Raw genomic sequence first — 15,735 nt, forward strand, 5'->3', positions numbered from 1 at the left:
ATATATATATATATATATATATATATTCATAACACCAACATTGTCTAATTTATTTTTTTTATGCCCAAGCATGCTTAATCATCAAAGGTATTGGGTTGATCTACAATGGCACCAGCGTCGCCCCTTTTGACTGCCAACATTAAGGTGGCGTTTGGTATAAGGGATGTAAAGTCACATTCCCTGCAATGTGCCCAATTAAATTACATTGCAGTGTTTGTTTTGTAACAAACCACTGCAATGTAAGATTGCAATACAATCACCTTGCAACCAATGGATGTAATGTGATTGTAATTCAAAACCAATGCAATCACATTACATTGCACATAGCAATGTCTTTAAGGACATTTTTATCCATCATCTTTTAAAAAAATTACTCAAAAACCCGAAGCAAAATCGTCGTTTTTGGGGTTTCTGCTGCTTCTAATCCATTTTGCTAAAGTCGCTTATCTTTCTTCTAGCTCTGCTTCTTCATCATCTAAAATTGTGGGTTGAAATCTCTCATTCTTCTTTTTCTTTCTCCTTTTTTTTTTTATCTTTTTCTTGCATTCTTTAATCTAACTTTTTTGTGTTAATTTGAGTTTTCTTCTTATTTGTATTTTAGGGTTTATCACTAAAACAATTTGGCCCTTGATCGACAAGAGAGGTTGGATTTTTGGGCTAATCTTCAACAAAAGGCACAGGTAATTGTGATGAAATACAATGCTGCATGTTTGGTTGTAATTTTTGGTGTTGCAATTTTTGGTTTTTGTTCCCTCAACAAAATATGGGTAATCAAATAGTTTTCAAGTTCTATCCAATTAGAACTTCTATCCAATTAGAAATGCTGAAAGCAGCAGAACTCGTACCTAGCATTGCCAAATCCATGGATCTTGGCTTTAAGTAGAACTCGTACCTAGCATTAAAGTGTAATAAAATGTTTTTGAATATGTCGTGTAACAACAATATTTTTTCAACATGGCATGTAACAGCAATATTTTTTTTTCAACATGGTGTGTAATAACCTTTTTTAACCATGACGTGTAACATGTTTTTGTACATGGCGTGTCACATGTTTTTGTACATAGCATGTCACATGCTTCTGTACATGGCGTGTCACATGTTTTTTGTATATGGTGTGTCACATGTTCCTTCACATGGCGTATCACATGTTTCTGTACATGGCATGTCACATGTTTTTGTACGTGGAGTGTCACATGTTTCTGTACATGACGTGTCACATGTTCCTTTACATGGTGTGTCACATATTTTTGTACATGGTGTGTCATATGTTTCAGTACATGGCGTGTCACATGTTCCTTTACATGGTGTATTACATATTTTTGTATATGGCACGTCATATGTTTTTTTACATGTAAGAGTTATTTTTAAAAATGCCCCGTTGGTTTATATAGGAATCTTTTCCCCTACTCAACTTCAAAAGGTCGTAACTTTGCGCTCGGTTGTCCGATCGGGATGATTTTTTTTTGGATCCATGTAACTTTTTGATTGACCCCAAAAAACCTCATTTTAACCTTGAATTTGAATTTTTACTCTTTTTTTGCCTTTTTTTTAAGATTTGACCTCCTATTTTTTTTTTTTTGTTTAAGGTAAAATTGGTCTTGACAGTAGGAAACCATTGCAATTTTTTTTTTTAGATTTTAAGGTGGAAGAAAAGAGTGTAAAAAGGTTTAGTTGTTATTGCCCGTCGTTATTGGTTGTGTAGTTAATTGCTTAGTGACGCTTGCATTATTGGTCTTGGGTTTGAGTCCTACTTCTTGTAGTGCAATCTTTTTTTTTTTTTGCCTTTGATTGCTGCCATTAAATCGGTTTCTAGTATCAATTGAACTTAAGCATTAAATTCATCCAACATATTCCTTGCATATCAAAAATTGTTAAGGTTGGACATATCATCTGTAGTGATATGTGGAAGATAAATTATCTATTTTCATTATATGAGGAGTTGCAGAAAATTTATGTGAAGGCTTTGCTTAGTGGCTCTATCTAAATGATGGGTATTGTTATTGCAAAGAACTAGTTATCAATTTAGGATGAACTTTAGCAGTGCTATTAACTTTGAACTCTTTCGTATTTTAACAATGGTATGTCTATCTTTTAGGTGACTTCAACTTTGGTTTATTAAAACTTTATGACTTTTGGTTTAGAGCATCAATCAAGGAACTTCATTTATGATTTTCAGTTATATGGTTTTGGTGATGTTATGCTTGATATTTTGTTTTAGCTTGATAGCAAGTTATTTTGAATTTATGATATTTTCAAAAGAAATTAATTGGAGATTGAGAATTATGGGTATTTTATTGCCAATTTGCTATTGGTTACAAGAGAGGAAGCTATCACATTAATGTATACATATAAAACGTATTAAGAAATAAAAATAAAATATTATCTTCTAAAAAAAAATTAAAATAAAATATACAATATAAGAAATTATATTAAAAATAAAAATAAAATATATACTTGTAATAAGAAATGAAAAATAAAATATATTTAAAAANTAAGAAATTATATTAAAATAAAATAAAATATATACTTGTAATAAGAAATGAAAAATAAAATATATTTAAAAATGACATTATATAAAAATTAATAATAAAAAAATACATATTAAACTTGTATTTTAATAAATAAGAGTAGTTTTGAAAATTAACATCACATACCCTGTAAAGTATTTGTAAAACAAACACTGCAATGTTATTTTCTTTACATTTTAATCATTGTATTATTTATATACCAAACACTGCAATGTTATATTTCCTGCAATCATATTACTTGCAATCACATTACCTGCAATCACATTACCTGCAATCATATCACTTGTAATTATATTATATTGTAAAGTACTAACGCTACCTAATTGCGTAGAGGCAATTGCCATCTGCCACATGACCCCTTTTTTTAAATTTAGATGACTTGGGAATAATGTGATATGTTGCATCGTACCAGTATTTAATTTTTAACGTCCGCTTGTCTGGGTCTCTTAAGTGCTGATGTTGCTACAGCCTGCATGCATTTTGCATTTGTCGTGTGGGTATATATAGATGCTGTATTTAGTGGTGGTATGTAGTGCTTCCTAAGTATTTTGTTGGAACCGGGGCATTCAAAATTAACCCGATGCATTCTTGTTCTTTTTTAAAAGAATATTACAGCCTACCAGGGCCGATTTCTTCTTTGTTCCTCCCTTGCAACAATGGCTTGCAACACTTTCAGGCCAAAATGGCATCATCAACTAGTGCTAGGCAGAGGCACATTAAGCGAGTTGGTATTGTCTAGGAACCTTTGTTCAATTCTGGAAGTGTTTAGTTTGATGAATACTTTAGTCTGTGCATACGTTTATATATGTTGTTCTTTTAATTTTTTATGATCTTAAAAGTTAATTGTCTTAATAGATGAGTAGTCAAATTTGTGGTTGGTTTCTGATGCATATGCAAGTTTAAATGTCATGAAGGCATTGTTCTAGACTCTAGAGTATATATATATATATATATATCCTGGAACAGTAAAAATATCCTCCCATCCGATCCTGCTTCTATAACCATGAAGAAAACTGTATTTATTACTTAGGGTCACGTATCATCAGTAACACCTGTGTATAGAAAAAAAATTTCAGCTTACCATAATGGTCAGGGGCGGAGCCTCCTTATGGGATGGGGCCATGGCCCCCAAAATTTAATTTTTTTTAATTTTTTTATAAATTTTTTTTAATGATCCTCCCAAAAAAAATTTTTATTTAATAATTAATACAAATAAAGAATAATAAAATAATTTTATATGCTTGACTTAATTTTAAAGTTTTTTTTATTTTTTAATTTATATTATTTGTTTATTTATTTATCTATTTCTATCTTATTTTCTCATATGTTTTAAATTTTTATAAATTTTCTTTCATAATTTCTACGAATTATAAGCTATATTCTTTTGCTTTCTTTTTTATTATGTCAAATGTGAATTCTATTTTCTATTTGTTATGTTTTTCCTTTTTCTGATATGTGAATTTTATTTTTTATGATTTTAATATTTAAAAATAAATAAATTATCATGTAATTTTCAAATATAAGTTACAGTGTTGTATTGTTATTTAAAATTTCATCCATATATCATTTTTTTTTCAGAATAACCAATGCATTCTAGCATATATGTTACAAACTTTAAGTAATAAAAATATACATACAAATTGATAGAACGAAATAATTATATTTATTTCAATATAATTTTATTTATTATATATATTTTTAATGGCTCTCAAAATAATTTTTTATTTAATAATTAGTTTTGTTCTTCAAACTATTTAATAACATTAGAGTCATTATGGTTAGCATATTGTTAATTAACCACAGTAAATAAATTCTAAACTAATATGTTAAGCTTATCAAATTTAAGAAAAATAAAAGTGAGTATACTACTCCAAACTCATTAAATATTAATATAATTCTAAGCCTATCATAATATATTATGTCTTAACAATCCAACCTAATAGCTTATCATAATATATTATATCTTAATAATTCAACTCAATAACTTAATATGTTAATTAGCAATCTAAGAGGCAACTTAAAAATCAAAAGAGAGATAAAATACATAAAGTAAAGAAGCAATTTATTTGTATTTGAAAAATTATATTTTTCTTCCACTCTTACGCTCCAAGAGTAAGAAAGGCTCATTTTATTGTTTCATTTAGTTATATATATAAATAACACCATCATTATTGTTAATGTGTAATTTTTTATATGTCTAATATCTTTTGAATTTTATTTAATTTTTTGAATTTGATTTAATCTTTTAAATAAATAATAATTGAATTGTATATAAAGTTCTCTTTAACTGTTTAATATTTCTTTTTATTTGATCCCCTTTAAAAATGTTCTAGCTCCGCTCTTAATAATGGTGCTTTTAGATTCATCCTATCAACAGTGACTGATTAACCATTTAATCCAGAATTGGAATAAGTAAGTGGGCAAAAGAATAAAAACCCAAATTACGAGCAAATCCAAAGACCACTCCACTCTAAGCATATGGTTATGCAATTTGTTCGGCTAATTTTGGTTGAAGTGTACTTAATTAATATCATGTTGTGCTTTTAGGCAAAACCATGGCAGTTACTGAACAACATGCAAGCCGACCGCGGGTTGTCGTGACAGGTCTGGGTTTAGTAACCCCTCTTGGACATGAGCCGGACGTATTTTATAACAATCTTCTTGATGGCGTCAGTGGCATAAGTGAGATAGAGAACTTTGACTGTTCTCAGTTTCCCACGGTATATAGACATCTTTCACTGGCCTGATCAGTTTCTTTATAGTTAATGATGAAAATTTTTTGAACAAGTTCTGACGTCCTTGACAGAAAATTGCTGGAGAGATCAAGTCTTTTTCCATAGATGGTTGGGTCTCGCCAAAGCTTGCTAAAAAGGCCGACAAATACACGCTGTACTTGCTCACTGCTGCAAAAAAAGCTTTGGCAGATGGTGGTATAACAGATGAAGTGGATGGCGACTATGACAAAAAGAAACGTGGGATTATAATTGGCTCTTCGTTAGGAGGGTTCCATGTAAGTGAAGGATTTTTTATGATCACAGAGTATTTATGGAAGTAAAACTGACACAGTTTGTTAATTGTCTATGAGATATCTACTCTACATATTCTGTTAGGTTTATTCTAAAAGAAAAAGAAGAAAAGCTATTCCAGCAAAGTTTTATCCTCACTAGGAACAGCTACAACTGAGGGGCATATGATCGGTTGTTGTGAATTAATGATCCGGTGAATTTTATTATTATTTTTTTAATAAAGTCATGTCATAGCAAAGAAGAGAGAAGTAGAGGTGGTTCAATGATCTTAAAAATTTAAAATTAAATATTCACATGAAATCATTTTTTAAAATCAAGAAAATGAGATTTTTTTATTAAAATTATAAAAAATGTTATAAATAGATATTATAAATTAAAAAAACTATTTTTATATAAAAAACTAACTGTTAAAGATCATTAAATACATATTAACGTTAATTGATTGAAAACAAGAGAAGAAATTAAGAATTAATAATATTAAGGGAATTGAAAAGTGATAAAAAATTAAAATTTAATAAGCATGCATATACTTAGTGAAGTGAGAATATATATCATTTTATTAATTATCTTGATAGGCAGATATTTTATTAATTATCTTAATTATTGTATATTTTTAATATAATTAATTATTTTTTTATAAAATTATGAATTTATAAATATATATATTCTCTAACAAATCAAATGGTTTAATTATCATTTATACGTTATTCCATTTCACAAATCAAATCGTTGAATGTATCAATATATTTCTATTGAAAGGTCATTCTGTCCCCAAACTATTTTACCTTGAGAACCAAACAATAAAAATTACATTATCTAACTTTTCCAAGCTATTAACATTTTCTTAGTACTTAGGTTATATGCTGAAATAAAATGGAATTCTCCATGGTTTTTGTAAAGTGAGGCAAGAAAAGAGAAGAGCCTCACATTCATTCTACGTAACAGAATTAACTGGACTACTGCTCACTCTCTTTCTTCTATATATAATCCCTTTGCCTGTGTAGTTTTATGTGTTATACTGATAATATATTGTGATTTTGATCAGCTTTTCCAAGAAACAATTGAAACAATGAGAGAATCAATTAAGAAGATAAAGCCATTCAGTTTACCCATCGGAATAAGCAATATGGGCCCTGCTATACTAGCCATGGATCTGGTAAGCTCAAAATTTGGGTTCCGAAAAGGTTAGGACAGACTTGTGGGATAGATATATAGGAATTAAGTTAGGAAATATCAAGTTTTTTTCCATGCGATCTTTGAATCCATTTACTAGTTACCAAATCGCAGGGTTGGATGGGTCCAAACTACGCACTATCTGCGGCTTGTGCAACAAGCAACTTTTGTATACTTAGTGCAGCTGGGCTTATCACTAGAGGAGAAACGGTAGGTGGATTTCCATATTTCATGCAGAAAGTGTTCTGTATTCGCCGTTAGCTCTACGTTGTTTTAAGAAGCCTTCTGAGCTTTTTTATCAATTTTTTCTAATTAGAAAACGTTTAATGCTGATGTAAAGATATATATTATTAGTTGGGATACATATAGTAGTATTTCCTAATTTTTGGAGATCTCCCAGGACATGATGCTTTGTGGCGGCTCCGACGCTGCAGTTGTTCAAATAGGTATTTTCGCCTTTCAAATATCCTGGATTCGATTTTTCAAAGAGGATGATCACTTTGGAAACTAAATGAGGTCATTATTTTTCTTTGGTGATTGAACTTGCAGCATTGGGAGGGTTTACGGCATGCAGAAGTCTTTCTAGAAGGAATAGCGATCCACAGAAAGCCTCCCGGCCCTGGGATATTGTAGACCATCCAACTTTTGCCTTTTTTACCTGCCTAGCTTCCTTTTTTGTCTCAAATTGCTGGCAAAAGAGAAAATGTTCTAATTCTTGCTAAAATTTCTACTACTTGAGCAGGATCGCGATGGATTTGTAATCGGAGAAGGGGCTGGGGTTTTGCTTCTGGAAGAGTTAGAACATGCAAAGGTACAACTTGCAGTTAATCAGTTCTAAACTGTCACACAAATCCATCCTTTTTAATCCTCTCATATGGTCAAGTTCTTACCACACCATTACTTTTTACCTCATCATTTGATTTGGCAGAGGAGAGGAGCAAAAATTTATGCAGAATTTTTAGGTGGAAGCTTCACTTCTGATGCTTATCACATAACTGACCCTCATCCTGATGGTAAACAAGCTTGTTGAACTTCCTTGCAGGGGAAACTAAAATTGCCAGTTGAAATTAGCTTCTGTTCAATGTTATTTAACACCTTTTTCCCCTTTTCTTCTTTACCTTTCCTTTCTGCTTATATGAACTGCCACTCATTGGTGGCTTTAGATCATCCACAGATGGTGCTCTACTTAATTATGCAAATATATATATATATATATACACACACACACACACATATATATATTAGTTGTAGATGATTTCTCCCTACCAATATCAGGGACAGGAATGAATCTTTGCATAAAGAAGGCCTTGGATCAAGCTGGGGTAGCCAAAGAAGATGTAAATTACATAAACGCATTTGCTTCGTCTACACAAAAAGGTGATCAAAGAGAATACCAAACTCTGATGGATCATTTTGGCCAAAACCCTCAGGTAATATGACACGATGAACTTACTTCCTTTAGTTCAATCTGTTCTATGCATACTTATCCTTTTACGCCTTTCCCAGCTGAGAATAAACTCTTCAAAATCCATGATTGGTCATCTACAAGGAGCCTCAGGTGCTGTAGAAGCCATTGCAACAATTAAGGTGACTGGTTTCTGAAGCTTCCAACAATTCATCTCCACTGTCCTTGAATTCTAACCTGCAAGTTTTTCCTTTTCAAATGTAGGCAATAGAGACGGGATGGATTCATCCAAACATCAATCTTGATAATCCTGATGAGGGCTTGGTATGTTCTTTTCCATATTGAATTGTATAAGCATACATGTCATTGGTTTTTTAGACTAGTTGATGAATAGGCTCTTGCAAAACGGACACTAAAGGGGACGAGACGTCCCATGCCTAAATAAAAATTGCAAGGAAGAGAGTTTATCTCAGAATAAACTGTAGTAGAAAATAAAAATAACAGATAGCACATCATATGATCAATTATTATATACATAGACAAAAGCATACACTTTTGTTTTCTCAGATTTTACTGAACTCTGCATACGTGGAACGCAGGACACAAACATTTTGGTTGGCCCCAAAAAGGAACAATTGGACATTAAGTTGGCACTCTCCAACTCATTTGGCTATGGTGGACAGAATTCATCCATCTTATTTGCGCCAATCAAGTGAAGTACATGCTGGTAAACTATCAATTTGTAGTCGCTCAAAAGCAAATTGTATAGAAGTTAAATTTAGATATTCCACGCCACACCCCCTGTTGAGTTTTTCAGAGAAAAATATAGTTTTCCTTAAAAGAAGAAGAATAATCAGAAAAACAAAGCAATATGGGAGAAGAAGAAGAAGAAGGTTTTCAATATAGAAATTGAACCCATATTTTCATTCCTCAAAATCTGTATATTTATACATGCTCTGAAGAAAAGGTATAGTCTTGAGAATGGAAAACAATTGACACAGTTAGCAAATCACTGAAATCAATACTTGAACAATGTGCACAGCAATGGCTATAACAAAAAGAAATAAAAACAGACATATAACTGGCTAAAACGACACGCTAAAGGAGTCGTTTGGAACCCAAGAACCCTAAACGATAGGTAACCAAGTCATACAGCACTCAACAGAAAAACAGCAAACTAAATGATACTCCAATCATGTGTTTCACAATTCTTCGATTTAGTGAAGGCAAAACGATGATGTCTCTATTGGTCTTCTTCAAATTTCTGTTGCTTCCCGCTTAGCTAAGCTCTTGTTTTTCTACTTGTTCCGGATCAACCTTTCAACACACCCCCTTGATTTGGAACCTGGTAAGTACCCAAGCCTGCCCTAAGCAGCTCAAACCTCTCTTTGCCGAGACCTATAGTGAATATATCCGCCAATTGATCATCGGTTTGACAGTACCTAAGCTCAATCTCTTGATCTTTGATAGCATCCTTTAGAGAATGAAATTTCACCCCTATATATTTTGTGCAACCATGGCGGACAAGATTTTTGGTTGTAGCGATTGCTAACTGGTTGTCCACATGTAAAATTGTACCTTGACATTGACTAAAACCAAGATCGAACAGTACCTTTCTTAACCATTTAGTATGGATAGCAGCTAAAGCTATGGCAATGTACTCAGCTTCCGCAGAGGACTGAGCCACTATCTCTTGTTTCTTTGAAGCCCGAGTGAATACAGCACTTCCCAACAAAAAACAGAAACTCCCAGTGCTTTTAGAATCATCCACAGATCTTGCCCAGTCATTGTCACTAAAGCCTTGAAGCTCACCACTGTCTTTCTTCAAATACAACAATCCAAAGACTATCATACCTTTCAAATACCTCAAAATCCTTTTTGCAGCTGTGAAATGCACCAGAGAAGGAGTCTGTATAACCCTTGACAGAAGACAAGTAGCATACCTTATATCTGGTTTTGTTGCTGATAAGTACAACAAAGAGCCAACAATGCTTCTATAAATTGAACCATCAGCCTTAGCTGAACCATCATTCTTACTAAATTTGTTTCCCGCAGTAAGTGGTGTGTCTACAGCTTTGCAATTACTCATGTTAAACTTTTTTAGTAAATCTTTGGCATATTTCGACTAATGCAAGTAAATTTGTCTAGAACTTTGCTGAACTTCCATTCCCAGGAAGTATGACATTAAGCCTAAGCCTGTTATTTCAAATATTGACATCATTTGTGCCTTGAATTCTTGCAAGTATTCAGTATCTGGTCTTGTAATCAATAAATCATCCACATACAAAGCTACAACCAACTCTGCTGGTTCATTAGAGCTTTTCACATAAAAAGTAGGCTCGGTAATGCTTCTGTTGAGTCCTTGGCCTTTGAAATAATCATCAATTCTCTCATACCTTGATTGAGCAAAAAAAAAAAAATTCTCTCATACCAGGCTTTAGGACTCTGCTTGGACCATATAAAACTTTTACAAGCTTGCACACTTTGTTTTCTGAACCCTGTACCTCATACCCTTCAGGTTGGGCACTGTAGATTTTCTCCTTCAAATTCCATTTAGAACGGCTGACTTGACATCCAAATGGAATATTCTCCAATCCTCCCCAGTTGATAGACCTATCAATAATCTAATTGTGTCATGCCTAACAACAGGTGCAAAAGTTTCAAAGAAATCAATGCCATAAGTCTGTGCATACTCATTCACAGCCAACCTTGCCTTGTATTTGTTGATTGAGCCATCAAGATTCAGCTTAGTTCTATAGATCCACTTGACCCCAATCACATTTTGATTGCTTGGTTTGTCAACAAACACCCAAGTTCATTTTTTAGAATCAAATTAATCTCTGTATCCATTGTAGTCTTCCAATTTGCATCAGTTTGAACTTTTACAAAACTGGTAGGATCTGTTATTGCCAAATTACATTTATTATAGATGTCCTCCAGTGATCTTGTGCCTTTAACAGCCAAGTTCTCATCCTCCAAGTTAGTTAACTCATAATTATCACCTTGTAACTGTTCATCAACACCCAAAAATACATCTCCAGAGTTTTCCACAATTTCATTGTCCCAATTCCAACTTAGCCTTTCATCAAATTTGACATCCTTATTGATAAAAACCTTCTCTGACTTAACATTATAGAGCTTGTAACTCCTAGAAAGGTCACTATAACCAATAAAAATAGCCAAGACAGGTTTAGGATCAAACGTTGACCTCTTCTCTGCTGGAATCTTTGCACAATACACAGAACCAAAAGTTTTCATATGTGAAACACTTGGTTTATGTTCATGCCACATCTCACAAGCTGTTTTGTTTGACAAAACTCTAGTATAAGCCATATTTAGAATATAATTAGCTGTGTTAACAACCTCTGCCCAAAATACCTTTGGCATACTTTTCTGAAACATCAGACATCTTGCCATTTCCATCAAGGTCCTATTCTTCCTCTTTGACACCCCATTTTGATGAAGGTTGTCTACTATTGTGAGTTAATGCTTCAACCCTAGCTCAGCCAACAAATTCTCAAACTCAGTGGCTCTTGATATGGCAAAATTGATGCTCATTTGACACAACAAGGCTTTGTAAAAAGCATGAATGAAGCTACATTATACACACTCAAATCAAGAGATAATGTGGTGTTGATTGTGTCCTTATATGTGGACGATCTGCTAGTTACTAGAAGGAATGAAAAAGCGCTCTGCAAATTCAAACTCGAAATGCAAAAAGAGTTTGACATGACTGATTTAGGTCCCATGAGGTATTTCCTTAGTTTGGAAATTCAACAACTTAAGAATGGCATTTGGTTATCTCACAAGGGTTATATCTCTAAGGTACTCAAAAGATTTCACATGGGCAGTTGCAAACCTGTGACTACACCACAAGTTGCAAATATTAAATTCTTTGGTAACAGTGGGAAGAGACCTGAAGATCCATCCATTTATAGGAAGTTGATTGGTTGTCTTCTTTATATATGCTCCTTTCGACCTGATATAATGTACACAGTAAGATTTTTGTCTTGATTCATGCAAGATCCAACAGATTCTCATTTTATTGTTGGCAAAATAATGCTGAGATATCTCACAGGGACTTTAGAGCTTGGAGTTCTCTTCATTAAAATGGATAACATCAAGCTCATTAGCTATTCAGATAGTGACTTTGCTGGAAATGTTGATGATGTTAAAAACAGTTCTGGATATGTCTTTACTCCTAGCAATTAAGCATTCTCATGGAACTCTCACAAGCAATCTATTGAAGCCCAATTTACTGTTGAGGTTGAATATATAGCCTCTGCTGCACCATCAAATCAGGTTATATGGTTAACGAAAATACTTGCTAACTTGCAGTTCCATCAAGATTAAGCAACTGATTTATTTGTTGATGATAAATCAGCCATAGCTATTACCAAAAATCCAGTTTGGCATGACAAAATCAAACACATCAATGTGAAGTATCACTCCATCAAAGATGTCCAAAAGAAAAGGGAATTATGTGCTCAGCATTGTCCTTCAGAATTGCAACTTGTAGATATCATGACCAAAGCTGTTGAGAAATGATCACAAATCTGTAATTTGACGAAGCAGACTTGGCGAGAAGGTTCAGAGGTTGAAGAATGAAGAAGAAGAAGAAGAAGGTTGAATAGCAAATGTCATTTCGTACTTCAACAGTTGATACGCTAAGCTTGTTTGTCATTTTACTTAGTCACTTTAATGTTTATATAATATGACTTTAGCTCTTGTTGTTTTATTGTACTTTCTTACTTATACATTGCTTAAATGTGTCGTTTTGATGGGGTTATATGGTTGTTAAGCCAGCTGTCCCCTTTTTCCTTTGTAGCCGTTGCTTGGCACTGAAACCAATACATGGATTTCAGTGCGCAACCAACCAAATTTGTTTTCCATGTTTCGAGGCTGAGTACCGTTGCTATTTTTCCATTTCTCTAGTGTTAAGTGTGATATATACAAGGTGAAATGAAATGAATGAGAAGGTGTGTGAGCTACTGTTTTTAGCTCTCCCCAATTTTTCCAAATTTTGGCTCTTTTTGTTCTTATGAACTTTCCCTTCCTCTGGTTAATCTCCCTGTTATTCAATATGGTATTGGAGCTATATTAGGGCTCTTAAGGGACTGTTTTCGTTTTAATCTTTTTTGTTTTTTAATACCAGTTCATCATTCAAGGCAAGGTTTTTTAATGGCTACATATGGATTTAATGCTTCAGCTCCACCAGTATTTACTTGTGAAAACTATGCAATTTGGTCAGTGAAGATGAAGTCTTACCTCAAGGCATTTTGTATCTGGGAAGTTGTGGAGCCAGTGAAGAGACATACCAATTCGATAGTTTGAAAAAGACAAAGCCAAGAGGTACAAAGCTTTATCTTGCTTACAATTTGCTATTTCTGATGAGATCTTTGCTAGGATTATGCATTTAGATAATCTAAAAGATGTATGAGACCATTTGAAAGATGAATTTTTTAGTAGTGATAGGACTAAGCAAATTCAAACATTGAATTCGTTTAGGCAATTTGAAATGTTAAGAATAGAGGATGATGAATCCATCAGGGAGTTTTATGGGAAGATAATGACCTTAGCCAACCAATTGAGACTATTAAGGAAGGTTATGACTGAAGAGAAGTTAGTACATAAGATGCTTGTTAGCATTCCAAAAAACTTTTCATTGGAGGATTCTAAGGATATTGGATAGATTACCTTGAAGAAACTTGTAAATGACTTGGAAGCTTTTGAACAGATAAGAGCATTCAGACAGAAGAATGCAGTTGATAGTGCACTAGTGGCCAAAACTAAGAATCTGACGCTTGGTGGAAATAGTTATAAGAAAAATGAGCTTGAAAGGAAGGAGAAAGGGAAGAAAATTGTGGATGACAAGACTGGAAAGCCAAAAACCAAGTTTCTACCATGCTCTCATTGTAAGAAAACCACTCACTCATCTAAGTATTACTAGTATAGGCCTAATGTTAAATATAGGTCATGTAACCAGCTTGGTCATGTTGAACAGGTATGTAAAAATAAAGGGACTCATGTGGATGAAAACACTGCAATTGTTGAGCAAATTGAAGGTGCTAATGAAGTGTTGTTTACGGTTCAAGAAGTAGGGAAATCAACTAAGAAGAATGTGTGGTTGATTGACAATGCTTGCTCAAAGCATTTGACAGAGGATGTAGGATAATTTACAACTCTCAACAAGAGTTACAAAGCTAAAGTTGAGATTGGTGATGGTTCTTTTTTAAAGATTCTAGGCATAGGAACAGTGGTTGTGGAGACACAAGAGGGTAACAAGTATATTCTTGATGTTTATTTTGTTCCTGATGCAAACCAAAATTTGCTTAGTGTTGGATAGTTAACTAAGAACCACTATGTTCTTTTGTTCAAGGATAAATATTGTACTATCTTTGATCCTTAAGGTGAAGAAGTGTTGGCAGTCGAGATGAAGAACAAGTAGTACCCTATTGATTGGAAACATATAAATCAAAAGGCTTTTTTTAGTGCAGCACATGACTCTGAACTGTGCCACAGAAGGTTGGGGCATATAAACTACAATTCTCTGCAAAATATGGTAACTAAGGAGCTAGTTGAAGGTTTGCCTAAGATTACAAAGCCTGATATGGTATGTAGTACTTGTCAGTATGGTAAGCAATGTATACTACCTTTTCCAAAAGAGAGAAATTGGAGAGCAACTAGAAAGCTTCAGCTGGTCCATATTGTACTACCCTGTATTTTGATACGGTGGCTAATAAAGTTTACGGATGTCAATTGAAGTTGATTACTATGTTAAAAAGAGTAATTCAGAACTGAACCTGTGAAATCTCGACCTCCATAAATACGTAACTAGAAGTAGACGCGATAATACGGATCAGGGGTAATTTCGTAATTTCTCTTGGTAGGCTCCTACGAGTGGGTTTTTTTTATACTATTAAGGTCTAAATAGGCCTAAGGAATGAATAAATGATGTTTATGATGGTAAATAAATGAGAAAAATAAAAATAATGATAATTTCCATGGTATGGGCAAAATGGTCATTTTGCACTTCGAGTCAAAATATTCAATTTTCGTAAACCCCAGTAGTTTAGATCATTGTGGACCTTTTCCCAGTGTCAAAAGAATAAAAATATTGCACAAAGGATTGGAGAAGAACAAGTTAACTTGTTAAATGGCATTTTGGTAATTACGTGAGAAAATGGATAAATATAAGGCATAAATATCCAAGTTTCTAACAACTTCTTCAAATTTCCAGCAGATTTTTCAAGCTTCCAGCAACTTTTTCTTCTTCCTCACCCATCCAATGTCATTTTTCATTCCACCTCCATGAAAATCAAATTGTTCATGTGATTTTTCCTTGTTTTCTTTTTATTTCTTTTCTTTTCCTAATCCTTCCTTCTCCTAACTTCTTGGGCACTGAATTTGCAACTTCTAACCTCAATTTTCAGCACATCTAAACCTTAGGAGAGAGAGAGAAAAATCTCTCCTTGTTTCTTATATTTTTTATTTCTACTTCACTTTCAACCACACTTGGATTTTTGGCTTCAAATCTTCATTTTCAAAGTTGAAAGGTATATATTTCCAACTTTTGAAATTTTTGAATTTATGGTTATATTTT

The 15,735-nt window shown here is 33.2% G+C and overlaps 1 protein-coding gene and 1 long non-coding RNA gene across 2 annotated transcripts; both read left to right on the top strand.

Annotated features, from left to right (window-relative positions):
* On the top strand, positions 3,056-9,068 carry LOC18596268 (3-oxoacyl-[acyl-carrier-protein] synthase II, chloroplastic). The gene is made up of 13 exons (XM_018123985.1): positions 3,056-3,256; positions 5,076-5,248; positions 5,335-5,538; positions 6,600-6,710; positions 6,842-6,937; positions 7,128-7,173; positions 7,277-7,356; positions 7,470-7,538; positions 7,656-7,740; positions 8,003-8,157; positions 8,234-8,314; positions 8,397-8,456; positions 8,732-9,068. Exons 1-13 carry the CDS (start codon positions 3,109-3,111, stop codon positions 8,846-8,848), a joined length of 1,425 nt encoding a protein of 474 aa, XP_017979474.1. The 5' UTR covers positions 3,056-3,108; the 3' UTR covers positions 8,849-9,068.
* On the top strand, positions 13,276-14,901 carry LOC108662496. The gene is made up of 3 exons (XR_001928367.1): positions 13,276-13,484; positions 13,870-14,047; positions 14,137-14,901. It is a non-coding gene; the product is annotated as an uncharacterized LOC108662496 (long non-coding RNA).

Source organism: Theobroma cacao, chromosome 6 (assembly GCF_000208745.1).
Source record: "Theobroma cacao cultivar B97-61/B2 chromosome 6, Criollo_cocoa_genome_V2, whole genome shotgun sequence".
In the NCBI taxonomy this organism is placed as follows: domain Eukaryota; kingdom Viridiplantae; phylum Streptophyta; class Magnoliopsida; order Malvales; family Malvaceae; genus Theobroma; species Theobroma cacao.